At 55.2% G+C, this 26,969-nt stretch overlaps 2 protein-coding genes across 7 annotated transcripts; one reads left to right on the forward strand and one right to left on the reverse strand.

The window, feature by feature from the left end:
- The first annotated feature begins 515 nt into the window (after positions 1 to 515).
- On the forward strand, positions 516 to 14,067 carry EXTL1 (exostosin like glycosyltransferase 1). Of its 3 annotated transcripts, XM_036914812.2 has the most exons (12): positions 518 to 2,176; positions 6,850 to 6,940; positions 7,244 to 7,351; positions 8,179 to 8,298; positions 8,831 to 8,963; positions 9,129 to 9,235; positions 10,048 to 10,137; positions 10,958 to 11,044; positions 11,425 to 11,585; positions 12,581 to 12,752; positions 12,901 to 13,093; positions 13,292 to 13,425. In XM_036914812.2, the coding sequence occupies exons 1-11, from the start codon at positions 1,359 to 1,361 to the stop codon at positions 13,081 to 13,083; spliced, it is 2,070 nt and encodes a 689-aa protein (XP_036770707.2). In that variant the 5' UTR covers positions 518 to 1,358; the 3' UTR covers positions 13,084 to 13,093; positions 13,292 to 13,425. The 3 variants fall into 3 exon arrangements, with proteins under 3 accessions (XP_036770709.2, XP_036770702.2, XP_036770707.2); XM_036914807.2 differs by having other exon boundaries at positions 517 to 2,176; positions 12,581 to 13,093; positions 13,292 to 14,067; XM_036914814.2 differs by lacking the exons at positions 12,901 to 13,093; positions 13,292 to 13,425 and having other exon boundaries at positions 516 to 2,176; positions 12,618 to 12,752.
- Positions 9,472 to 24,263, reverse strand: SLC30A2 (solute carrier family 30 member 2). 4 transcript variants are annotated; one of them, XM_036914816.2, is made up of 9 exons: positions 22,423 to 24,259; positions 21,539 to 21,759; positions 20,802 to 20,948; positions 19,983 to 20,136; positions 19,102 to 19,255; positions 18,272 to 18,377; positions 17,069 to 17,203; positions 16,435 to 16,591; positions 9,472 to 9,726 (listed from the first exon to the last, which is right to left on the reverse strand). In XM_036914816.2, the coding sequence occupies exons 1-8, from the start codon at positions 22,470 to 22,472 to the stop codon at positions 16,446 to 16,448; spliced, it is 1,113 nt and encodes a 370-aa protein (XP_036770711.1). In that variant the 5' UTR covers positions 22,473 to 24,259; the 3' UTR covers positions 9,472 to 9,726; positions 16,435 to 16,445. The 4 variants fall into 4 exon arrangements, with proteins under 4 accessions (XP_036770711.1, XP_036770713.1, XP_036770710.1 ...); XM_036914818.2 differs by lacking the exon at positions 16,435 to 16,591 and having other exon boundaries at positions 22,423 to 24,261; XM_036914815.2 differs by lacking the exon at positions 9,472 to 9,726 and having other exon boundaries at positions 15,960 to 16,591.
- Between the last annotated feature and the right edge of the window lie 2,706 nt (positions 24,264 to 26,969).

The following is a 26,969-nucleotide window of genomic DNA, read 5'->3' on the forward strand; positions in this document are numbered from 1 at the left end:
GGAGCTGAATGAGACTGGGGGGCGAGGGTCCGGACGGAGAGGGATCAATACTGGGAATAGTTGGACACACTTTACCTGATACTCCCCCACCCCCTCTACCCCCAGCCACTCAATGCCTCCCTTATCTCATCTGTTGAGGGTCTCATCTGCGGATTTATAGTCTCCCCACCCCAGACCCCCAGCTGGGGTGACTGTGGGAAGGTCTAAGGATTAGGGTTAAGAGCTCAGGGTTCAAATCCCCACCCTGCCACTTCTCAGCTGGCTTGCCTTAGGAAGATGCCATCCCCTCAACTTTTCTCCTCTGTAAAAAAACAACAGTGATAAACCTCTGCCTCAAAGGTTGATGTGAGAATTCAGAGACAGAAGCTGTGACAGCTCCAGGCAAACTGTGAGGTAGGGGCCCTGCTGGTTATTATGGTTAGCAGTGTAGGAAACCAGTTTGGAAAGAGTTAAGTGGAGACCCTGCCTCCCAGCCAGGAGCGAATCAGGGCTGGCAGGGGAGGAGCCAGCTTGCCGCTAGGAAAGAGGTTTAGACCCGCCAGATGCTGCCCCAAGAGGGAACGGGTGAAGACGCCAGCAGGGCATGGGGGCCGTGGGGCAGGGGCTTGGCGCAAGGTCTCTGGCCTCTGCACCATGAGCGCTCTAAGCTAGAGGGAGCAGGGCCAGCTGGGTGCGGGTTGGGGGCGCCGAGTGGGCTGAGCCAGGCTGCGGCAACAGGGTGGGAGAGGCCCAGGACTCAGAGCCCTCCCAGCCCCCCAGGCAGCACTCAGGCCTTGACCTCAGCTGACCCTGATAGCCCAGGAGGAGCGCAGGGTCTAATTTTAGCTCCAGCTGCAGGGCCCACAGACAGGAGTGCCCGTCAGCCGGCACAGGGGTGGCCAGGACAGCTCAGGGGCTGCTCAGGCATGGGGAAGATTAGGAAGAACAGCCCTGCTTCCATCCAGCCCTGCACCCTGGTCAAGCTGCCTCCTGGGGGAGCCTGTCGGGTCCCCCATGGCCTGGCAGATGATCCTTCTCTCTGTTGAGGCCAAGGTCAGGGGGTGCAGACAGAAGGGTGGAAGGACACGGCCTTGCACTCTGGACAGAGGTTGTTGCATCAACCTGAGCAGTGCCCAAGGGCAGGGGGCCCTGCTGGGAGGACAAAGGGCTCACTTGGTTGTCCAGAGGCCAAGGAAGCAGGGTCCTGACCTCAGGTAGGCCAGGCCAGAAAGCTGGGTCCTACCTGGCCTCCGTGTGCCTGGCCAGTGACTCGCCGTTTGACCTCACACAGGCAGCCTGCTCTCGTGGGCCTCAGTCTTCTCATCTGTACAATGAGGGCACTGAACTAGAAGGCTGGTTCCGGCTCGAGCATCCCACCCATGGCCCTGCTCCTCCTGCTTGCCCCAGCGCTGGCTGCAGGTGGCCACATGCAGTCGTGGAGAAGAAACTCCCTCTGGCTGGCATTGCTGGCCTCTTGGCTCCTCATCTTCCTGGGAGGCTCCCCTTTTCTCCGCCTGGCAGTGCCCACCAGACCTCGGGAAGGAGCCCCCCAAGGCTGGCCCCGCTGGCTGGATGCAGAGCTCCTACAGAGTTTCTCCCAGCCTGGGGAGCTCCTGGAAGATGCGCCTCAACCTCCTCAAGCCCCCCATGGTGGCAGCTGCAATTGGGGGACTTGCTTTGATGCTTCGAAGTGCAGGGGTGGTGGCCTCAAAGTGTCTGTGTACCCTGCTGCCGGGGCTCTCTCTGACACTCACCGCAGGATCCTGGCTTCCATCGAGAGCTCCCGCTACCACACAGGCAGCCCCACTGACGCCTGCCTCCTCCTCCTCCTCCTGGACAGCCCGGCTGGGAGGTGCAGCCACGTGCCCCCTCAATGGAATGGGGGCAGGAACCATCTGGTCCTCAGCCTCCACCCAGCCCCCTGCCCCTGGCCCTTCCAGCTGGGACAGGCCATGGTGGCCGAGGCCAGCCCCACCGTGGACACCTTCAGAGCAGGCTTTGACGTGGCCCTGCCGCTTCTCCCTGAAGCCCACCCGCTGAGAGGTGGGGCACCTGGCCAGCTGAGGCAGCACAGCCCCCACCCCGGGGTGGCCCTGCTAGCCCTGGCAGAGGAGAGGGGCAGGTGGCGCACAGCAGGCACCAACTTCTCTGGCTGCCCCTGGGATGGGAGCTATGAGCGGGACCATGGACCTGAGCAGTAAGTAGACATTTCCCCTTCAGGGCTGGATGGGAGGGGTCTTTGATGATAGCCCAGAGGCTCAGATAGAGGGCTGGGTTGAGGTGGGAGAATTGAGATACTGGTCCTGGCAAATTTAGGCCTCAGCTGCGGCAGGAGGGAGTCAGATCAGACTGCAGAGAACACTACCACCAAGATAGTGATTTGCCACCAGGGGTGTCTAAGGTTCTGAAGTTCCCCTCTGGGGATCTTTGAAAACATAAAACATGACTCATTCCTACTTACTCTTTTTCTCTTATTCCAATCCCTCCTTCCCTAATATTTTATTTAACATACACTTCTATAGTGCTTACTCTGTACTAAGCACTTTTCTAAATAATGATAATAAAATAATACTAATTGCTATCATTTAAGTGTTTGTATACCAGACACATCTGTTCAAAGAGATCAAGCAACTTGCATGAGGCCACCTAGCCAGAAAGAGTGCAGCCCATATTTTAATGGAGAATTGACCGTCTCCAAAGCCTTCAGCGTTAGAATTCGTGAGTTTTAAGCAAGTCTATGATCAACCCCGTCAAATGCCTCAGAGCCATGGAGATCAGTGACTGGTCACACATGGAAACTGATCCTATGTCTAATTTGGGGGATTAGCTTCTCAAGGAAACAGCTTTTTGTTACAGCAAATGTGAATTAGATCAGACCTACAGAAGAACTTCCTGCCGATGAGAGTGCCTGACCATACATAGGAGCATGAGGACCATGGGACACAGAGGGCTGTTCAGATCCTTCCCTGTACCTAGACTAGTTGGGCTGATGCACCTCAGGTGATAAAGCCCTCAGCCCCCAAACCCCCAGGAGGCCAGCAGTATCCCAAGGCTGGCCGGGCCTGCAAGTAGGAAAGTTCTCTGGAGTTTGCCCGGGGCTCCCGCGGCAGGGGGCTCCATCGCCACCTCCCAGGGCAGGCCTGAGTTGGAACCTGTCACCCTCGCGTCCTCCCTTGCCCCCTCCATCTGGCATCTCCCTATTCTCTGCTGTAACAACTGGGCTATTCCGAGCTCCACTTCCCTCCCAGGATTTCTTCCCGTGGCCACCCCCAGGCCCTCTGGGGCTTCTCTCAGCCACAGGGCTCTTGTGGGATGGAACCCTTTACTTCCTGAGGCACATGGGGCCTGCAGCGAGCCCAGCAGCCAGGGGCAGGAAGGAGTTGCTCTGCTTAGTCCCTGTGGCCCTTCTGCCAGGACATCCTTGGCACCCTCGGCAGGCCCCTTGAAAAGTCGGTGACAAGGTTCGTGGCTCACCATGGCCCACCCCACTTTTCTGATCAGGCACTTAGCTACTGTTCACAGAAGTTCTTTTGACTGACTTTAGTTACTAGTATATACAGTTGGTCATTGGTGAATCTGAAAGCTGTTTTCAGCCTGAACTTCCTTGAGAAGCTGAAAGTTAGGGAGCTGCACACAGTAGGCAGGTGCTCACTAAACGTTTACTGATTGATCCAAAATTGGCCAGAACTGGCCAAGGTTTTTCACTCAGTGTGAGACCGTCTGAGTGGCATTTCTGATAAGTTTATTTCCAAGGTGTGATGCCTGGCGGCCTCTAACTGTCCTCTGAACTTCCAAAGTTCTGTCTTTGGCCTCAGCCCACCTGCAGGTGACAGGATTTATCATCTCTGGAGTATCTTGAGCCTCAGTTTCCCTGAAGTGTCCAGCAGCTGCCTGAGCCGGACAGTATAAGGACAAGTGAGAGGGAGGCCCAGTAGGCCTATAGCCACAGGGCCAGCCCCCAGGAGATGCACTGAATAAACAAGTGCTGGCCAGAGAAAGAGGCAGTTCAGTCCCGGCCACTGTCCCACATCCACTCACTCAGCTGGCAGGAGAGGGGGAGGGGAGGAAGCAAACACTCAGGGAGAGCTTGCCCTGGGCCAGGTGCTGTGCCAGCCACTTTACATGGACCATGGCTGGTCCTCTCTAGCGCTCTTCAAGGAACGTGTTATCCCCATTTCAGGGAATGGGAAACTGAGGCTCAGAGAGTTGGAAGGAACCAGCCCAGGCCCTTCAGGGACAAGCTCCTCGATTCACCGCAGCCTCCCTCACGTTTCTGATGTGGTGCTTGGCAGCAGCCGAGCTGGAATTAAGCCCCCTGCACTTCTGGCTCTAAAGCCCGTGTTTTTCCACCTTCATTTTAAACAGTCTCCTGTTGCTTTGGAATAAACCTCCACCCATTAAATTGTTATTTATTTAGTTTTATGAATAAGGAATTCATTCACATGGTACAAAATTCCAAAGACACAAAAGGGTATATCACAAAAAGTCCCTCCCACCCATCTCCCACCACCCAGTTTTCCTTCCTGGGGCAACACTGTTTCTAGTTTGTCTTTTCTCAGTTACTCTTTATGTGTGAAAACAACATGTATATATGCTTTCCTCATTTTTTATTTTTATTTTTTTACATAAATTCAATGCATTTGAAGTCTCCTGGCCCATCTACATTGGGCGCAGGAGGTGCAGTGTGCAGGCCCACGACTCAGTGCCTAGGTCACATGGAAGTCACAACGCAGCCCTGCCAATAGGGCCCTGGGGTCATGGGTGGCCCCCCATTGATTCCAGCCTTGGGTACTGAGGTCCTGAGACTGTGGCAATCATCTCACAAGGTCACAGAACCCTCAGGCTCATCCACTGTTACCACAATGTCCCTTCAATCACACACACACGCATGCGCACGCACACACACACACGCACACACACACACACACACACACATGCAGGTGCTCATCCAGCCTCTGCTTTATTTACCTCTACTGATGGGGAACTCACCACCTCCCGAGGCCCCCCACTGGCTATTCCCAACCAGCTCCATAACTAGAATCTCTGCTGAAATTGACCTTTCAGACATTTGGTCTATTGGTCCTGGGTCTGTCCTCTGTTGCCCATCGAGCATTTATTCATTTAGCACCCAGTAAGTGCCCGTTCTTAATATGTACTAGCCCCTGGGCATACCTAGGTGAGGGAGGCACAGCCCCTGCCCTCAAGCAGCTCAGTCGTGTAGGAGAGACAGACAAATCACTGGTTGTGACCCACACTGTTAGGCACAGAGAAGCTATGCAAGCTGCCTGCTGGCTCCTCTGCTTCAGAGCTGTGTGACCTCTTTAGGCTCGTTTTCTTCACCTGTAAAACGGGATACCAACAGTACATACCTCCATCTCATAGGGCTGCTGTGAGAGGGAAGTGAGTTAAAACATGTAACATACTCAGACCACTGCCTGCAACACAGTACACGCTCAGAAAAGGTTAGCTTGGCTCATTAGTGCTACAGTACATGTCGGGGCTGTGGGAGCAGAGAGGAGAAAGCCATCTTTGGAGGAGTCAAGGAGGGCTTCCCAGAAGAGGAGATGTTTGAACTTAGACATTAAGACCAAGTAGGAGGAACTCCTAAGGCTGCAAGGCGGGGAGGGGCGCTGCAGGCTGAGGGAGAAAGATGCACAAAGACACCGAGGAAAGGACAGTTAAGGAGGACTGAGGGGTATGGTTTATTCAGCAGGCTCTTTGTCTCTGGGTTCTCTGAAGCCTTAAACTTAGGGCTGTAGATGGCTGGTCCTGTGGCTTTCAGTGAGGCAGAGGGTGTCCTATTGTTTAACTTGTGGCTTCTTCCAGGAGAAGCCTGGTCGTCGCCTCATCACTGGAGATAAAGGGAGGGGTCCTCTCAGAGCAGCGCTCCCGGCGGTTCAGATCACTCGGGGTCAGGAGCTGGCACATCTTGGCTCTAGTTCTGGCCCTGCCCCAGCCCTTTCTGAGGTCTGAAGCCATCCTTGGGTCTCCCTGAAACTGTCTCCCCATGTGTTCAGTGGGGTTGGTCCGGGCGCTAAGTACCCCCGGACTGCTTCTTGAAAGCTCAGACTGAGGACCATGTGGGCTGTACCTGAGGAGGGTCCCGGCCTTCTGGGCCCTATTCATCAGCCTCACTCTGAGTGGGCCCGTGAGTCCAGGAGTCCTCGCGCCCACAGCGAGGTCTCGGGCACTGCGTCCGCAGGTGGGCAGTGGCCCTGAGGAGGCTGGGACTCCTGCCCTCCCCCCACCAGGCACACAGTCTGAGTGTGGGCCTGGGGCTGAGGCGAGTGGTGGGGAGGAACAGAGGAAGCCTGTCCTCTCCGGGAAGGGGCCTCTGGGCAGCAGCTTCCTGTGTGCTTCCAGGCTGGGGGCCCAGCCCACCTCAGGACAGAGGGGCCTTTCATGGGCCCGTGCTCTGGAGATGGGAAGAGGGCAGGGCATGGGGCCACTCAGGTGAGGGCTGCCTGAGAGGCTGTGGGTGGCAGAACAGCGGGAGGGCAAGCATGTGCATGTCCCAGTCAGGCGTGACCTTGGAAACATTAGGACGTGCCGCCTCCCATTTTGTGAATAAAGAGACTGAACTCCGAGAAGAGAAGGGAGGTGTCTAAGGCCACCAAGGGCAGAGGCAGAGCTGGAAGCCAGGCTCCTGCCTTGCAGCCCGACTGGGTGAAGGTGGACATGAGGTTTGCACTGTGTTCATGTGTGGCTGTGAGTGTGCAACAATGTTAACATGAGAACACAATGGAGGGTTTACACATTGTGAATTTAGTAGTGTTGGGGTGCAGGGCTGGGGTGCCACAAGGGAGCCAGGTGGAGTGAGGAGCTGTCTCAGGCCTTATATGTGTGGGACCCCCTCCTGTGCCTCCTTAGGACTCACCCTGGGGCAATGCTACCCAATGCCACCTTCTGCCTCATTCCTGGCCTCCGTCCTGATGCCTTGCACTTCCTCCAAGCCCTGCAGGTACCACCCCAACTTGGGCATCCCCCGCCCCTGTCCCTCCACACTCCTGACCTAGCAGGGCCTGGGCCTAGGCCATGGGAAGGGGTGGTGAGCTGCCTACTCCTTCGTGCTGGGATTCAGATGTGCCTGTAGCCATATTCACCAACCCCTTGGCACAGCAGCTCACCCCCTCCACCAAAAACCCATTTTCTCTCCTCGTTGCCCCTTGCATCCAACAACAGCAGCTGCCAACTCGGAACTGGGAGGGGGGTGAGTGTTTGCATGGTGGAACTGGGCTTCCCAGTGACCCCCCTTACCCCCCAGGCTGGCTGCATCCCTGTGCTTCTCAGCCCTCGATGGGAGCTGCCCTTCTCCGAGGTCATCGACTGGACCAAGGCGGCCATTGTCGCTGATGAGAGGCTCCCACTTCAGGTCGCTCAGGCCCTGCCCACAGGATGGGAACTGAACCTCGCCCGTGGGAGGACCCTGGGGGCCTGGCACTCCATCTGGCCTCAAGCCTCCTTCCTATCCCTGATCTCTGTGTATGGATGAATTTTCCCCCAGCCCCAAGCCTCTGGGGCTCCCACAGGGTCAGATGGAGGCAGAGACTCTTGAAATAGCCTCTTTCAGCCTGTTTCCCCATCTGTACAATGGGAAAAGTTAGACCAGATGATCTCCACGGGCTCAGCCCCACTAGTCCGTGACTGCTTAGATACCCAATATAAGCAAAGTCCACAAAAAAAAAAACCCCACAAAATCTGAGTGCCTCCATGGAGCTGAGGGTGGGAAAGCAAAAGGCTCAGTGACTTTTCCATCTGATGAAATAACAGTGTCCGGCTCTGAAAAACAGATGTGTGTGAACCCCCTGAGAAGTGAGAATGGCGTGGGTAGTTAATAACAATAGCTATCATTCACTGAGCTCTGCGATGCACTAAGCCCTAACCGTGTATTAGCTAATGTAATCCTTACACCTTCCCTATGCGGTTTGAGGAAACAAACTCAGAGAGGTTGAGTAGTTTGTCCAGTCACACAGTTACTATTAAGAGGCATTTAAACTTGGCTCTGTGTGACCCTTGAACTCTCGATTACTAAATCATTTGGGGTTTGCTAAATTACCAGGGTGGCTGCTGCTAACCCACTGGAGAACCATGGGGAGACTTCAAGGTTCCTAAACCTCTAGCCTAGGTTTTCTCCACCCCAGGGTCAGGCAGGGCCTCAGAAGGCCCCACACCTTCTCTCTTTCTCCCTTTGTGCCCCAGGTCCTGGCTGCCCTCCGGGAGATGCCCCTAACACGCGTCCTTGCCCTCCGTCAGCAGACCCAGTTTCTGTGGGATGCCTACTTCTCCTCAGTGGAGAAGGTCATCCATACCACTCTGGAGGTGAGACAGACTCACCTGATGGGGGCCCTGCCTCCTCCGGATCCCCTCCACATTCCTCTGTCCAGACAGCTCCTCTGCCCTGGTGTTTGGGCTTCCCTCTGAAGATGCTTCTGGGATGAATCTGAGACTTGGCTCTGAGCTCCTGGACAAGTTCCTTCTCTAATCATGGCCTCAGTTTCCCCATCTGTAGAGGGACAGCTGTGGCAAATAGATTTCAAAGCATGTGCCAGCTCCAGCTGATGGGCAGTGGCTGTCTGCGGCACTGTGTTGGGAGGGATTCTGGGTCAGGAAAGAATATCATAACCTGTTAGTGATGTCTGCCATGAGTGAGGAAAATAAAGGAGGCAGCATCTGGACACCATCACTGAGTGCCCCCTACTCTGGACTGGGGCGTCAGAACCCTTCTGTGCCCAGCGATCTGGGTGCAGCTGCTGCCTTCCCTGCAGCCTGAAGGGGGAGGTGTGGGGCTGCACCACGTCCTCAGACCTGTAGCCACAAGCTGTTCCTGCTGCACAGCCCTCTCATTTCGCAGATTATTCAGGACCGCATCTTTGGAGCATCTGCTCACCCCTCGCTACTGTGGAACAGCCCCCCAGGGGCACTCCTGGCCCTGCCCACTTTTTCTACAAGCCCCTCGGACTTCCCCTTCTACCACCTACAACAGGGTATGCCTGGGGGATGGGACAGCCTGAGGTCCCCTCCCTAACTCTCCCCAACTCTGCCCCAGCCTCAACCAGAGAGCCCGCTAAGCCCCTCCCCAAGTCCCCAGCTCAGGTCACTCTCCAGGGGGTGCTCTCCCCTCCCTCATAGCCTGTGTCTCATTCCCCCAGGCTCTCGCCCTGTGGGCAGGTTCAGCGCCCTGATCTGGGTGGGGGCCCCAGGCCAGCCCCCTCTGAAGCTCATCCAGGCGGTGGCAGGCTCCCAGCACTGTGCCCAGGTCTGCCCCCTTGCCAGCTTGTTCCCTGGGATCCAGGGTGGGGGCAAGGAACAGGGCAGGGCCCTTGAAGACATCTAGCCCCAAGGATAAGCACACATTTTAGGGGGAGGATTTTCAAATACCACTGCTGTCTTCCTCTTCAAATTCTGAGTTTCTTGTTCCTTTCCCCATCCCTACCCCTCCCTCCTTCATGGAGACTGACGAAGCCACCTAAAAAGAAGGTGCCTCGTGGGGAGGCTGAGAAATAAACATACACGCATTTACTCATTTATTCACCCAGAGGTCATTTTCTGAGCACAGGCCTTGGGCTCCATGCTGAGGATGCAGAAGACAAGCAGGAAAGAATTCTGCGAAGGATAGATTCGCTTAGCATTTCCAGGCACACAGGCCATCCCATCTCATCCAGAGAGGCCAGATGAACTCTTGAGTGCACTCGGCCTAAGGAAGCAGTCAGCTCAGCCAGGGCACAAAGACGGGACATTTGAGAAGGGCTGGGAACGATCAAGGAGCAGAAGGAGGAAAAAGGCAACAGTTGAGAGAAGATGGGGATGGGGCATGGGGTCAGGGCCTGGGCTGGGTGCTACCACAACCCATTCTCTATTTTTTAATGCTACAGAGAGCTACCTTCCTGTCCTTGGAATTCCTGCCTTCTGGAAGCCCAGGGACACAAATAGGGAGGGCAGCAATGAAAGGCAACTATTCTTTCCTCCCAAACTCATGTATACAGCTGCTTTTCCATACTTCTACTTGAGAATGATCACTCCTGGGACCCCACCCCCACCCCCGCCCCTTCTGCCCCGTTTTCCTCCTAGATCTTGATTCTCTGGAGCAGTGAGAAGCCACCCCCTCCCAGGTGGCCCGAGACAGCAGTGCCTTTGACAGTCATTGATGGGCATGGGAAGGTGAGGAATGGGGAGTGGCATGGAAGTGGGGCAGTCAGCCCCTGGATGCTGGGCCCTGGGGAGGGCACACACAGGGTGCTTGACTCGGGCCTGAGCCAGAGCTGAACTTAAGTTGGGCCTAAAGCTAGTTGAGAAGTCCTTCCTCACACGTGACTTAAACATCTTCCCAGGTGGACTTTGCTTTTGTGGTGTGGCAGAGCTTCCTGGAGATGACGGTGGGCTTTCTGACATGGGTGTCAGCTGCAGGCCTAATAGAAATGATTCTCCAACCCTGGCCCTTGTGGATTATGCTTCCAGAAAACTGAGTTTTATGTGATGAGGGAAGGCAGAGGGAGGACACTGGATGTTTGGGGCGAGGGATGGAGGAAAAACCTGGGATCGTGAGGAAAGATGGACAGATGGCAGGAAATGGGTCAGAGAGGCAGCTTCTGAGAACCAGGGATGGTGTGAGCCACCTGCTGGGATGGCATGGTCCTGGGCAAGTGCCCGCATCTCTCTGGACCTGTTTCTTTCAAACGAAGGATGTCTGACACCACGAGGGGTTGAGGTGAGCATCTAATGTGACAATAGAGGAACCCTGAGGTGTCAAAGCTGGAAGGGCCCCTAGATGTGAACTGGCTCGTTTTGCCAATGGGGAAATTAAAGTCCAGAGAGGTAAAATGAGTCCCTCGGGTCCAAGGTCTGTGCAGGCTTGCTTTTTCACTGCCCTTCCTTTACAATGCCTTCAGCGGCTCCCGCTTAGCAGACACTCACTCAGTCACTGTGAGAGCCTGGAGAGGGTTCCCGTGGCTGAGCTGCCCTCACCTCCCTTCCAATGCAGGTCAGTGACCGCTTCCTCCCGTACAGTGCCATCAGTACCGATGCTATCCTCAGCCTCGATGCCCACAGCAGTCTTTCCACAAGTGAGGTGAGGACTGGGCCCAAGAGGGGCCCAGTGTGGGTGGGGACAGAGCCAGAGGGCCCTGGCAGCCCCTTAGATTCCTAGAGCCGGGAGGACCAGAGGTCAAGAGGTCCAGCCTCCTGCTGTTGAATCCACCCCAGTGAGCCAATCAGCCCTCTCCCTAGAAATCTATCAGAAGCTTCTCACAGGCTTTCAAAAACCTTGTTGTCAGCCCCCAGTTTGAAAAGCATTTGTGTCTAACTGCAGTTGGGAACATTCCCCTAAACATCCCCTGGAAACCTCCATGCCGCCATTTCCTCTCCCATGCCCTCAGCCAGGCCAGCCTGGCCTCTGTATCGTTGGACATTTCTGGCTGCCGGCGAGCCCCTCCTCACATATCTCCCCAGGTGGACTTTGGTTTTGCGGTGTGGCAGAGCTTCCCAGAGCGGATGGTGGGCTTTCTGGCATGCAGCCATTTCTGGGATGAAGCCCAGGATGGCTGGGGCTACACCACCCAGAGGGCCAACAAGTTCTCCATGGTTCTCACCTCGGCTGCCTTCTACCACAGGTACATGCGGTAGTGCTGGTGCAGGGTCAGGGGGCCAGACCCCTTTAACCCGAGCAAGGTGGCGCAGGAGTGAGCCCAGCAGTCAATAGAGCCCAGAGATGCAGGTTGGAAATGGGATCTGCCACTTCCCAGTAATATGATGGGCAAGTCTCCTCACCTCTCTTGAGGTTCAGGTTCCTCACCTGTAAAATGTATGCACCTCACAACGCTGGTGATACCCAAATGTGAACACCATATGAAGTCATTGGCACACAGGTGGCCAACAAATGGTAGCTAGTTGTTTTAAGTAGAGCCACACAAAGGGTATGGACATTGTTTGGGTGTGGTGGGGGGGGGCTGTGTGACAAAAAACGGCCCTACTACTTCGTGAATGCGTGTGATGGGCTGGGGAAGCTGGGTGCTCCAGGCCTTCCAGAAGCTGCCTGGAGCACCACAGTCTTGGGGTAGGGACTAAATTCTGGAGGGCCTCTTTAGAGGGGCTCCTTAAACATGTTTAAATCAAGTATGTGTAACTAGTAATCTCCTGTAGATTTACCCAGGAGCTCTGCAGGGAGTCCTCACAGTGAAGAATACCTCTCATGTCGGCAGGGTGGGCCCAGGTGTTCCGTAGGAGGGCGGTGTGAAGCAGGCCCACCTGCAGCGACGTCAGCCTGGTTAAGCCATAGCCTTCCTGAACTTGGTCTTTGGGCTGCCATGTCTTCTACCCTTGGGACCAGCTGACCCCCCACCTCATTCTGGCTTTGACTTCAGACCTCAGAGCCCAGGGGTGGGGACCCCAAGGACTGTGAGGGGAGGGGCAGGGAGCACACGATTAGCTGCCACAGAACAGTGGACAGCAGTTGGTACTTGGGCCAGGAGCAGTCTGAGGCAGTCAGGGCTCTGAGAGAGGCCGGGGCTTTGGCGAGAGGATTGGGGGCTGGGCAAGGGAAGAGTGAGATCAGAAGGGAGGAGCACAGGGTGTGGGGGTGAACTCGGCTGTCCCCCCCCTTGCCTAGGTATTACCACACTCTATTCACCTACTCCCTGCCCAAGGCTCTGAGGACCCTGGCAGATGAGGCACCCAGCTGTGCCGACGTCCTGATGAACTTCCTAGTAGCAGCAGTCACCAAGCTGCCTCCTATCAAGGTGCCCTATGGGAAGTGGCATCAGGATGCCAGGCTCCCGCTGGTGAGGACTGATGGGGAGAGGTGGACACTGGCTGGGGAAGGGACACCCTTTCACTGTCTAATCCAAACCCTTTGTGCTGCAGGAGGGCAGGGGAGATGTGTGGGTTCTGAAGGACAGAGAAGCCCTCTATTTCTCCTCCCTCTCTTAGGCATCTGGAGGCCCAGGGTCCAGGCCAGAGCTGCAGGGCTTTGCACCCGACTGCATCAACCAGATGGCTGTAGGGTTCGGCCACATGCCCTTGGTGTCATCTCACCTCCGTCTGGACCCAGTGCTCTTCAAGGACCCCGTGTCTGTGCTGCGCAAGAAGTATCGAAGCCTGGAGAAGCCCTAGATGGGACCAAGTGAGACCCCTGCCTGCTCCCAGGGACTGCTGCCCCTGCTTGGGGTGGGGGAGGAGAGGCTCAGCTATCTCCCCATCCTCCAGCCCAGCTGCCAGTAGCAATTCCCAGGGATTCCGTGCTTGCCCTGCCGCCGCTGACCCCTTGCCTGGAATGCCCTTCTCGGCTCCTCTGCCACGCTGATTACTACTTGTTTCTCAGATCCTCGCCTCCTGCACGGACTTGCCATCCCCACCCCATCCTCTGCGCTTGCACAGCCGGTGTTTCCTGTAGACCTGACAGTCCATGCTGCCTGGCCAGGTACATCATCAGGAATGGCCTGGGCACCCCAGGAGGGTAGGGTTGTGTCCCCTTCTCTCTCACCTGGCAGATGCGCCACAAATACTAGACGAGCAGATAGATGGAAGGTATCAACTGTGTGCCTGGCCCTATGCCGACGGTGGCGGGAATGCGGAGTGTGATGGAGAGACAAAGCTCCGTCCCCCACCCCCGGGACTCCTAGTCCGGCGGGAAGGCGGCTACCTACCCAGGACGCCTGGGTTGCCAGACGCAATCCTTGAGCCCCAGCGATGGAACAAAGAGGCGCGGGGAAGCCCACTTCAGGACTTCCTCCCCGACTGGGGGGAGCAGGGTGAGGAGGGGAGAAGGGATGGGAACGCAGGTGGGCAGTCCCCGGCCCGCTCTGCATTACCAGCCTGGACCACTAGAGGTCAGCGCCGCACCGCGCTCCCTCCTCGCGAACAGGAAGCGCGTCCTCAACAGCGTCCCGTTCGGGGGCGCGGGAGTGTTGGTCAGGTGCAGCCCCAGGTCTGAGAACTGGAGCCGGGGAATCGAAGGAATGGCCCCGCCCCCTCGGGCAACGTACTCGGGACTAAGAAGGGGCCAGCCGTTTCCAGGAGGGCTGGGTGGGAGGAGTTCCGCAGGGCCGTGGTGGTCGTCCTGGAGTGGGGGAAGGGACGCTGAGCGCCCCCCCCCCCCCCCCCCGCTTCATCCGCCTGGAATTCTCACTTCCGAAATAAAGCGCGTGTCCTTGCCCCTAATGCTCAGGCTATAAATACCCCTACAGCAGCTGCGCGGGGGAGGAGGGCTCAGGGATGGCCTGGCCGCAGGGGCAGCTCTAGAGGGGTGGGGATGGTGGGCCCAGCCAGGTCCTGGTGTTTTCCTGCTTTGAGGCTTCACAGCTTTGGACACTCCCGTGACTAGATTGCGGGCCAGAACATGCTGTCCCCCCCTCAAGGCCTCCCACACCTCTCCTCCAGCTTGACCTCTGGCCCTGGACGACTCCAGTCCTCCCTGGGGCTGGTCACAGCTGAGGGTGCAGAGGGCCCTCCCTTGGGCTGCTAGGTGCTTGGGGTGGAGCGGGGACTGGGAGTTAAAGGGGAGGAGCCGTAGCCTGGCCCAGGGTCAAGAACAGTTGAGGGTGGGTGAGGAAGCCCACAGCTGCAGCCCAGGCAGCCTTCCCAGGGTGGAGAGGGCTCCCAGTGCCAGGCCCGGCCGCAGGAAAGAGGCACCTTTGCCCACCCGCTCACCACTCGCCACCCAGAGCACTGAACTCCATGGGGAGGGCACTGCCAGGCTCAAGGGCTCACACTGTACCAGCGTGTAGCCCAGAACAGGTTCCTGGCCCCTGCTGTGGGGGGAGGTCTAGGGGAGTGAAGCAGAAGGCCCAGGCTTGCCTCACCCTGGCTACTGCGACTTCACACAAGTGACTTACCCTCTCTGGACCTCAGCTTGTTCATCGGCAGAAAGGGAGCACCAAGTGACTGTGTCCTGAGAGGGGTGTCAGGACTGAGCACACAGCCAGGCTCAGGGTCCAGGTTCTTGGGCTGGTGTGGCCGGGAGAGGGGTGTTTGATTCCCCTGAGACTGGGGTGGAGTGTGGCCATCAGCTGTCTCCCCACCAATACCCACTTCCAAACCAGTACAAATGACTTCCCACATATTTTGAGGGTCTGACCCTGACCTAGACCACAGGCAACCCTGGATAACAATGCTGGAAAGGCACAAAGAGGTCACTTCACAGATGGGAAGAGAGGCTCAGAGGGAAGGCCAGGGACCAGCCTCTCCTCTTCCTGCCATGGGTCAGGACAGAGTCCAAACTCCGTGCTGCCCCAGAGGAGGCTGGGAAGCCCACCTGACTCCCCAGGCTGCACCTTCCTAGAACAATGACCCAAGTAGCCGCTCTTCAATGAACATCAGGTGCTTTGCAGACATTGGCTCCAGTCCTCACAACCACCCGGAGGCAGCTGTTAATATTCTCAGATGGGGGCACTTGTTTGTGATGGCAGCCAGACCACCAGACCAGGGCCACCTGATTGGGCACGCTGCCTCCTCTAAGACTGGGGATGGGTCTCCCTTCTTCATCTTGTAAACGCAAGCCAGATTCTAATTCAGAATCTACATACACCCCCAGGAAGCCAGTGTCTCCTATTCCAGGCACACAGGACCTCTTTGTACTCTGTCCCCAAGTTCTGAGCAGGTCAGACCATACCTGCAATAGAGCTGGCCCCATCATACCTGCTTTCAGGCTCCAGGACCCCTGGACTCTTATCAGGCAAGAGAGGTGGCCCCAGGGCCAGGCAACTGTTAGGGTGGGCCCCCTGAAATCTCTGCCCCACCACTGCCCATGGCTAGGGCATCTATGTGTTGGCACAGCCCCCTGGGCTGGGGGAACAAGGGAAGCAGAAACCAGCCAGGTCCTTACCTGTCAGAGCCTCCTCCCCCAGGAAGGGGAGACATTTGGGTCACAGCTGAAGTGATTAAGGCACAGATAGGCCTCGAGTGCCCCCCTCGGTCCCCATCTCAGGGGAACAAGCATGAGAGTGCAGGTCCTCACAACCCCCCCACCCCCAAGGGCTTCTTAACCCACATTGTAATATGCAGAGGGAGAGCTCTGTTTCAGGGCTTCTTCAGATTCATAAGGCAAAGGCCAGACAGACTGAAAACGGGAAATGAGGCAAGTGAGTGAAGGGATGCTGCAGCCAGTCTCCCCACTGTCCCCAGTCACTGTGCCTTTTTGCCTGTCCAGAGGCTGGTGGTAGGACAGCATTAGCTGAGGATTGGACCCCAAACCGAGCCCTGCCGGGAGCCACCCCAGGAACTGGAGGAGCAGCATCACAACAGCTTTTCACTTGCCAAGTCTCCAGCCAGGGCCTGGCTGTAGTCGGGTCGGGAGGCAGGGGAGGAGCCTCATTCCCAGCGTGGGGGAAGGCTCCTCCACACTGAACATGGGCAGAGGTCCAGAGAGGGACCTGGTCTATAACAGCAAGGGTAGGCAGTCTTAGCTGGGCTTGGGGGACACTCAGCCCTGCCACCTGCAGGTCCTATCCATGCGCCAGCTGGCACCTGCTAGGCAGTCAGTCCGAGGGGCCTTGGCATGCCTGACACTCCTTCATGTCCTCAGAGTAGTCCTCGATCTGGATGGTCATGGTGTGGAAATGGAACTTCCCCTGCAGGCGGGCGCTGGCTGCCTTCAGCACAGCCTGGGCATCTGCATTCTGAGCTGGTGGCCAAGAAGACCCACCAGGCACCAGAGAACCATTTATTTACTCTTGGGTCCTTAGTAGTAGTTGGTAGCTTATCTCATGCCCTACCCCCAGGAGAACAGGATAAGGGCCATGAGCATCAAGAAACCTCCAGACTCTATTCCTGCACCAGGCAACCCTCCAGTCCCCAGACCTGACACAATCCTGCAAGAACAGGGAAAGCACTGGCTTTAAGGCTGGGAGTCTTTCCTCTGCCACCTATTAGTTCTAAAAGCCTGGGCAAGTGACTTCATAACCCACCTCACGCCCAGCCAGTTTATCTCTAAATGGGATTCTGATGATGGAATGAAATAATGTATGTGAAGTGCTCAGCATGCGGCCAGGTTCAATGCCTGGGCACTGCAAGCATCTGAGGTCGCTGGATGCTTCGGAGACACCGCGGGCCTCTGGCTGCTTCTCTCCATCACCCCACCCTGCGTGTCCCAACCACTCACCGATAGCGATGTGGACAGACAGCACGGGCTGGGCCACGGTCAGTGCCCAGATGTGCAGGCTGTGCAAGGCTTCCACCCCCTCCACCGACAGCAGCAGATCCCTCACAGTCGTGAAGTCCACGCCCTTGGGGGTCCCTGGGGATGGCAGGGACAGGGGCTGAAGGAAACTGCGCCCTCCCACCCATGCTGGTTCCTGCCCCAAATATGTCAGCTCCTCAGGGAAGACCCCCTCGGCCAGCAGATCCGCTCTTGTCCCCACCTCCCAACGAGCTCCATCATATCACTGTGTGGTATTTTCCTCTTCACAACGCTGTCTGGAATTGTCCTATTTGTTTGTTTCTTGTCTGTCTCCCCTCCCAAATGGAAACCCCGTGACAGCAGGAGAGTGCTTTATTACCATGTCCTCAGTGCCTGTTCCCTAGCTGATGCTCAGGAAGTGTGTTTTGTAACGGAAGAAGGGTAGAAGGGACCTGGGGATCCCTGTACCCAGGCAGGGCACCGTCATCATCACCTTTATCTGGATCAGTCACATTCTGGGAGACAAAGCTCTGACCTGCAGTCAGACACTTCTGCTGACCCCAAACCAGCACCCAACTTCAGGCTGACCCTGACCCCACAGAGGCCATGACCCAAATCCCTGGGGCAAAAGAAAGCTGGTGAAGGAGTGTCACAACTCAGGGCAAGCCATTCACCACCAAGTAACCCCTCAGAGCCCAGCCACATCCTCCTGAGGCAGGGGCCTCAGAAAGGAAGGCCTGAGCTGTAGGGAACTGAATTTGGCAGCCTTGTCCCACATCGACTGTCTTTTCCTGAGCCTCAGTCCCCTGACTCCCTTGCAGTGGGAAGCATAATCTTCACACCTCTCTGCCTGCTCAGGAGGTGGAGGGGAAGGGCCAGAGCTCCCAGTGCTGTTACAGACGCTACCCAGGAGCCGCCTGACTAGGCAGGAAGGATACATCCCAGCAGGGAGGAGGCACCCCTGAGGCCAAGCGGAGGGGAAGGCACAGTCCAGGGGACATTTCCAGGAAAGGCCACACCTGAGGGCTCTGCTGGCTGCCAAGACTGGGTTGGGGCCACAGGTGTTCCAGCCTCCGCCAAGTTCCAGACTGTGGCTCCCAGCCAGTGTGCTGGGATCCCCACTCCCTGCACTGCCATTACAGCCAGAGAGCCAAGGGCGAAAAGCAAGCTCAAGCTGGGGGTTACCTTCCATCAGCACCAGGACCACATCTCTCAGGATGGTCAAGGTCGTCCCCAGGACCAGGATGGAGAAGAGGAAGGTGCAGATGGGATCTACATACTTGTACTCTGGCTACAGAAAAAGAAGGCAGAGCTGGCGTTCATCACCCAGCACCTCAGCCTCCCTTCTCTCTTCCCACCCAGCACTGAGTCAGGGAGAGGGGCTCTCTCTGTGGGGTGGGCATGAGCCTACCTTTGGCCCTGTCTTCCAGTTCTCTACCTTTTATTCCATGTCCAGGAAAATGGGCAGGATAGACTGCAGTTCAGGACAATACACAGTCCCTTCCCACCCTTCCCTGCCCAAGGAACAGAACTAAAAGGACTCTTGGATACCATCTGCTCCAACATTCCCATTTATAGATGGTGAAACTGAGGATCACTTGCTCTACAGCCCATGGCTAGTGGAAGATGAAACCAGGCCTCAAACCCAAAGCCCGGCTCTTTCCACTACACCACCCTGCCTCTATGTGATGGGCACTGCCCAGGCTTCAGCAGCACACAGTCCTGGGTTTGAATTTAGCTCCACAATTCACCAGCTGTGTGACTGTACACATGACTGGACCTTTCTGAGTTTCAGCAAACACTACCAACCTACCCTTCAGGGTCACCATGAAGATCAGAATGGCTGGCACATGGTAGGTATTGGATAAATGCTCCTTCCCTCTCCCCACCCTTTTGCCCAGAGCTGGGAGAGAGCTAGAATCTCTGAAGGGCCTGTGCAGAGAGGAGCCCCCAGATGCTCTACACTCTCCCACAACCTCCCCGCAAGCCCACCTCCCTCTGTCCCCATCTCTGACCTTGAAGTATAAAATATAGGCTGCCACCAGGACACCTAAACTCTGCAGAAAGTCTCCAACCACATGGATAAAGGCAGCTCGGACACTGGGGTTCTGCTGCTGGCTGGTGCCATGGCTGTGCCCATGGCCAGACTGGTGAAGTATCAAACCCATCCTACAGAAGTGGAGACAAATCCAAGGGGTTCACCGAGGTAGCATTAGGGGTGGTCTTGTGGGACCAAAATCCCAACCCCCCAGCTTCATGATTCTTTTGACCATGTGAGGAGCCCAGTCCACGTGGTCTTGGGTCAGAGTGCCGAAGGACAAAGGGCTCAGCTCCACTGCCAGGCTGACTCTGGGCACAAAGACGCCTGGTGCCCAGTCCTAGAACAGGAAGGCATGATGGAGGTCACGTAGATCCCCCCACCATGCCACAATGAGAGAGCTGAGGCCTAGAGAGGGACGTGGGCTGCCCAAGGCCACTGAGTAAGGAAGACAAAGCCCAAATGAGACACCCGTGCTCTGCACACCTTCTCAGTGAGACCGGTGTCAGGTACACCAGTTTGAAAAAGGGCTTGGATTCCGCTCCTAGGAAAATCTGCCTCTGCAAGAGCTGGGCTTACCCCCCTCACTTCAGATATGAGGTTCCTATTCACTCACACACATGGGAGGTGGGGCGGGGGTTGGTGCTGCCCCAGATCTACAGCTCCTGATGGCCTCAGCCTAGGCCTGAGGCAGGACTGAGGCATTTCAGGTGCCTGAGCTCAGACCATTAGGGGAATCTTGTCCCCTGGCCTATACCAGAGCGGAGCGCGGCCAGACACTAGCAGCAGACATGTGGGTATGCATTTGAGAAGTGGGAGGGGGAGGCGGGACTCCTGGGGAACTGAGGCCGCACTCACATGATGTTCACAGCCACAGCACAGCCAGATGTGATCAGCATGGTGCCCCCCTCGATCTCATAGTCCCCAGAGATCAGCCGCTCCACCGCCAGGTACACCAGCACTCCAGTCACGACCCAGATGGACAGCACGGAGAGCAGGGCTCCCAGGATCTCTGGGGAAGAACCCAACCCCAACACCGATCTCAGCACAGGGCCTTCAGGAGGACAAGGCCCTCCTTCCCTCTGCGACCCTCCTTCCTCTGCCTGCGAAGCCAGGCACCCCTGGGCTCTGCTGAAAGGCCGGCCAGTGCAGGTGCACCTTACCCTGCATGCATACAGCAGAGAATGTCAGGGCTGGGGGAAACTCAGAAGTCATCTGGGTCGGCCCTTTTTGTTTTACATGTAAGTAAACAGACTTACTAAAATACATGCCCATTGCTCATCTGGCAAACTGAGGCTTCTGAGGAGAGACTGGGCCATCTTCCACCAAGAGGAAAATGACAGTGCAGCTCAGAGATGAATGAAAGAGGGTTTAAAGCTTGACAGTAGATCCATGGAGTTATGTGCAAAGTTAATGCCATAGTTATCTGTTCTTGAAGTTTGGCCACTCCATTTCTTAGGAGGTGACTCTCCTTCCCAGCAGACTGGGAGTTCCCAGAGGACAGGGAACCAGGGCTCTGCCCTCAGACCATTAGCTCCCAAAGGACAGAAGCCAAGGCCGACATCCTCTTCCCCCACCCAAGTCACCCTCCTGGGCTCACTCGGGAAGCCTCCTAATAACCTGTGTCTTGACCTGCCCCCTCTCCCAACCCATTCCCAGCCCAACCAGGGCCCTCACCAGCTCGCTGCCAGCCAAAGTTCATGGTCTTGGTGGCCGGTCGGGAGGACATCCAGAGGGAGCAGAGGCTGATGAGCATGCTGGCGAAGTCAGTGAGCAGGTGAGCTGCATCGGTCATGACCGCCAAGCTGTGGGCTAGGTACCCACCTGCAGGGGCAGGGCAGAACCCAGAGAAGGGAAGGTCCTTCTCAGTTCCTTAAGGAGCCAACTTCCCAGACCGTGTGTACAACAGCAACACCATGGCTCTGGAGAAAGACAATGGATTCAGGCCCTATCCACCCATTAGCTGTGTAACTGTGGCAAGGGACTTATTTTCTAAACCTCAGCTTCTATTCTCTGTGAAATGGGACTAACAACATCTACTTAGAGGGTGAGTGTGAAAATCAAGTTCAAATAGGGCTTGGAAAGCATAGTAGGCACTCAGTAAATGCTGTTTCCTTCTAGGCATTCAGGCCCTTCCGTTCATCCTAGCTGTATGTGATCCTGGACAAATTACTTAACCTTAATGTGTCTCCGTTTCATCATCTGTAAAATAAGAATAACAGCACTCACTGGACAGCACAAGGTTACTGTAAGGATTACATAGATGGCATGTATGTAAAAGACTTAGCTCAGTGAAAAGTTCAATAAATGGAGCTATTAGTTTTAACATTACTGGGAACATCCAGGAGAAAAGCCTTTAGGGTCATGCAGACTACCCATGTGCTAATTTCATTTAATTAGCACAAAGTCCTTACCAACCACTTCCCCAATCATGAACACCAGGCAGATAGCGGAGGCCACATAGAGCTGGCGCTGGGCCCGCTCCTTCGTGGGGTTGCACTGACTGGCAGGTCCCTTCTGTGCGTGACAGTAATGGTTGCTCTCAGTGGCCAGCTCAATGGTCTGTATGTCCAGGCCAGGTGGTGGCAGAGGGACCCAGCCAGCCCCATCCTGCCACAGAGATCCCACGTAAGACCTGGCCAGACAAGGAGGGCGAGGGTCTCAGCTCTGAGATGGGGGCAAGGAGGGCTGATTCTAGTCCTGTGTCTGGGTGGGGCCTTGGCATTCCATGTGTCCAGATGGAATACCTAAGGACCCTCCAAGCTGGCCAGTCTCTGAGATGGGACCAGAAGCCCGTGTTTGGAGGAAGGTGCTGGGCGAATGGCCAGTCCAGGAGTCTTGGGCCTGGGTTGGAGGTGTTTTCTCCTCCCCCATCCCTTCCAGGGCCCAGAGGAAGCAAAGACCTTGGAAACTGGCCGTGGGGTGGGGCGGTCCAGCTGAGCACGGAGAAAGAGCAGAGCTCAGACTCGGAGAAGGGCAGAGACCGCCTCACGCACTTGGAGGCATGTGGCCTCCCAGGGCTCCGCTGCCCCGGGGCAAAGTGCCAGGCCGAGGGCGGGGCTCCAGGCAGTGGACTCCCCACCAGCGGGCAGGGGTCAGGATCCGAGCTCCGACGGCGGCGAGAGAGGAATGATCCCCGTGCCTATGCTCCATTTCGCCCCGTCTCTCACCTCTCCCTACCCCTCCTGCGTCGTCCCAGTTCAAGCTGCCGCCAAAACCATCCACTGCCAGGATGTCAAACGAGGACTTGCGTCTGATGTCGCTCAAATTCCCGCCCCTCCCCAGGCTCTCTCCTTACCGGACTCCGGGCCTGGCGCCCAACAGATGCTTCTTCTCGGTGGTTTCCATGTGGTCCCGCACGCCCTCACTGGGTCCGGGCCGCCGCGCGCTGAGGTCGTGCGCTGGACGCTCCGCGGCGCCCACTCACCTGCTGGAGGGCCCGGCGCGTGGGATCCTGGCTCTCCAGCTGGGCTGCCCGCCTTCCCGGCTCTGGCGCTCTGGCCGTGCTGGGGCTGCGGGGGCGCCGTCCCGCCGCGGCTGCAGCTCCAGACCCCACTCCGCACGCCGAGCGCTCCGGCTTCCCCGCGCCCGCCGGCTTTATCCGGCCGCTGCCTCCCCGTGTGAAGCTGTCCGCGCCGCGTCGTGTGCAAAAGCCCGTGGTAAAGGGGGAGGGGCGGCCGGCTGCAAAAGGCGCCCCTGCACGGTCCCCGAGCACCAGTCCCCAGCTCCCCTGGGGCCTGAGGAGCCCGCCAGGCCTGCCACGAAAAGCCTCAGCGCCTTCGCCCAGCGCGGACGCTCTGTGTTACTGCGTTGGGACCCGGCGACGACCGTGAGCACCCTCCCCCGCGCGGGCCTGGCAGCGTTCCTCCGAGAAGTTCTTGGACCTTAGTTTGTTGAAATCTGTTTTGGATCTCCTGAGAGCAGGCATGTGGCTCCTGAGGCTACGTTTGTATCTTCCTTTTAGGCTGGACACACCTTAGATTTGTTGTGTTGTTCTGCTCAGGCTAGGAGGGTCCTGTGGGCGGGACACACCTGCCCTCAGGCGGGGACAGTAGCCCTTCTTAGGACTGTTTGGGACTGATCCATTCATCCTAGACACTGAAGGAGCGCCAGTTCCTTCTCTCTTGAGCGCTCCGACTAGAATCTGGAGTGACTGGCTCCATCTCCACCCCTGCATAATGGAGCAGGGTCACGCTTCAGCAGCAGCCTGCCATCTGGGCAAAGCTGACACCACTGCCACCATCCCTTCTCTTCTGCCCTGAAGCAGCTCACAGGAGCCCCAGGAGCGCCCTGAGTGGTGTTCTGCAGGGAGAGGCTGGCCTGTCCTTCATGCCAGCTTGGTGCCCTGCCCACTTGAGGCAGTGTCCTACCACAGCCATTCTTGAGGGGTGGGGGTCTGTGGCCCTAACGCTAGGCTATGACAGGTATAGAAAGAAGTTTGGGCTGCCGACCTCCCTGGCCAGTCAGTCCATCATTCTCAGAGCCCTTGGTCATGAGGACAATGACTTGGGTAGGGCCTTTCACAGAGACAAGGGTCTAGGGTGCAAGCCTCTTGCCCACACCGCCGGGGACAAGGAGGGACGCCTTCAGACACTCTCCCGCAAGAGTCATCTTGTTAGAGGACGAGGTGCAAGGAGTGAGGGTGGCAGCTGAAGCCTGCCTAGAATGGGGCACGTCCCCACTGAGTGCCTTTCCACCTCCTCTAGACTCTGTGTGGAAAACCTTTACCTCAGGTTCCCTGGATTTCCTGGGAGAAAGTCCAGGACAGTCCAAGAACTAGCAGGCTCAGCATTACCTGGAGAAGGTGTCAAAATACAGGTTCCAGGTCCTGCATCAGTCCCTGAGGACCTCTGCATAAATTTATAGGTCATCTCAGATATTCATCTGATCTCCCACTAGATTATAAGACCTTTGAGAGCAGGAATGTATTTTGTACTTCTATTTCATTTTAGTCCAGCTCTTAGCACCTACGGGGCACTTAATTAACTACCCATGAATTGGATTGACGTAAAGAAGTAGACAAATGTAGGGCTGGTCACTTATCAGATGAAGCTAAGTGAAGTGGGGTGCTGCCACAGGAGTTCTTGCTGGGTCATACTAGTTCATGTTGTATTTTCAAGCTGCCCTGTGCTTAGATTAATAAATCATAATTTCTTTGAGAACAAAACAGTTTATAAAATATGTCTTTCATTTGTCCCTCTTGTTCCCTTCATGCAAGGCACACTGTAAATTCTCAATAAATATAATAATTTACAGATTGGATCCAGACACAAATATTCATTTTATGAAAACATTTTATGCCAGCTTTCCTTTAAATTAATAGTTCCCCATGATGTATTTTAACTGATTTGCAAGAGTTCACCTAATTAATCAAGACTTTGACATATGAAAAACTGCTGGGTCCACTTGTAGTATATACCTGACTCCTTCAGAAATCCCCAGAAGTCCTATGCAAATGACCTGGCAGTTCTTAGATCTCAACATTACCTAAGAAATTTCATTTTAAAATATAGATTCCCACATACCACAATGACCTGGTTCTGTAGGTCTGGGAACAGGTTTGGAAATCCATTATATTTAAATTGGGAATCCTTATAAGTATATTTAAAACCTCTGTTTGATGCCATTGTGAAATTAGTGGGGTTCTTTTATGATATAGCAGTTTTTTAAAGAAACTTTAAAGTATGGAAGGACAAAATGACATGACATCTGGGATTTGCCTTAAAATGATCACAGTGAAGGGAGTGGGTAATGAGAAAGAAGAGAAAGTGTCTCAGTAACTGTTGAAACTGAGTATGATGGGTATAGAGGATACGTTACACTATTCCCTTTACTTTTCTATATGTTTGGAATTTCCCAAAAGCAAAGGTTTAGGAAAAACTTAAACCTTCTCTAGTGGTTGTAATGTAGCAGTCTATGGAACTGTATTCAGATTCATTGGAATAACCTCTTTGAATCCAGCATTTTCTTCCTCTCTTACAGCATCATCTTGAAGTTTATTATCAAGAACCCTTCATACCACCCTTACATCTTCCAGTTTGCAAGAACAGGCAGCTCTTTGTGTGGCAATGTAGGGATCCCCTTATTTGCAATTAACAGATATCTCTATGGAATTTAAACTTTAATTGACTTAAAGGTGACTTTTCTCCTTCCTCCAATAAGTGATAAGATAGTAGACTGATATGCCTGCTTCCCACGTGATGAGAACCTGGAGTGGAAATCTGGAGACAGAATACAGACAATTTGTAATACTGATTCTTCTAATTTCAAGATGATGATACTATTAAGAAAACTATAAAGAAAGCCAAGTGTGTGATTATTTAAAAAAGGATAGTGGCCACTTCCAAGGAGAAGGGGGCACATGGAGGGTTTCTAAGAACTGGCTGTGTCTTTTTTCCTTCACCTGCATAATGAAACACAGGATTTCATTTTACATCAGTTTATTAGACTCTATGTAACTAGTTTTGTGCATTTGTGTGTGTGTGATATGTTACATGGTTTTAAAACCTTTTTCTTCTCTCTCTTTTATTTTGTGAGCTTCATTCAGAACTTGAATGACTAGAAATGAGAACAATATCTGATTCCCTGAAATTCAAAGTTAGGGACTGAGTTAGCTTAGGAAAAACTCCCAGAAGTGAAAATAGGCAGAGATGTGAGGGTTTAAAGCACTTACATGAAGTGAGTTCCACATAACACTAGTTCTGAAGGATGTCACATGAATGAGTAATTGGGAAATACTGAGTTAAACATTCAGTCCACCAAAAGATAGTACAAGCTTTAAAGATCAGGCAGTATTCCAAACACCATGAACTTGATGGACCAGTCATTGTCCAAAGTTAAATAGCTTTCTAAACAGCAGGGCTGATCAAAGGCTTTAACGTGCTTCTGTGTTCTGAATGTTGAAAAGGTAGGAACAGACTGTGGTGTTCCTCAAATGTATAAGTACGTGGTGTCTCAGACCCAATTAATGTGCCAACTCAGATTCATCCATTTCACCTCTTTCCTAGCCCCTTGGGCCCTTCTTCATGGAGAGCCTGGATCCTACTTTGGCCGCATTCATCGCCTCATCCCCTAGCACTGGGGCTGTCCTGGCCTCCCCTGAAGGAAGCCTGGGCTCCAGCAGAGCCTGCTTACACCCACTGTGGTGGGAGCATGAGCAGCTCCAGCAACCGTGCCCAGCCCATCTGGCCCACGAAAGCGCCGCTCCTCCCACCCCTGCAGAATCGGCATGGCGTATGCCATCCAGCTGCCCCAGCAACTGCTGGAAGGGGGCGAGTGGTGCAACCCAGAGGGCAATTAACACTCTGGGAGGCAAACATCAATTCTGAGGGACAGGAGATGAAAGGAGCAGGCAGGCAAAACTCTCTGGCTTCTTCCTTCTGATGAATGGCTGAGCGCTGTACTGTGTTCTTTATGACCTGCAGGGAACATCTCACAGAACTGAGGGAGCTGCTGGGTCTCTCAGTGAAGCTCTGTCCAATTCAGTCTTGCAACACTTTACATTTGCTTCCCTCCTTTCCTGCTTTGCATCCACTTCCCCTCACTCTGGCTGCCCTGGGACTGTACCTGGACTAAAGCTTTTAAGATTTGCCTCAGGCTCTGTTTTCAGGCGAACCAGACCCAGAACAAGGCATTGAATCCATTTCTTGAGGCTCGCTCGCTCGTCTCAGGGCCAGTTTTCCAGAGAGCTCTCGTTGGGAAATGCTGGGTTAAAGAGCTCATTCTTTGGTGGGAGGAAAACTAGCCCTGCCACTGTTTATTCCTACTGTGCACTTCCTACTAGGCCTTCTATCCACCCACTCTGAATTCTTCTCTTTAGAAAGAAACGCCGAATGAAACCCCAGC

Source organism: Manis pentadactyla, chromosome 4 (genome assembly GCF_030020395.1).
Source record: "Manis pentadactyla isolate mManPen7 chromosome 4, mManPen7.hap1, whole genome shotgun sequence".
NCBI classification, from domain to species: Eukaryota; Metazoa; Chordata; class Mammalia; order Pholidota; family Manidae; genus Manis; species Manis pentadactyla.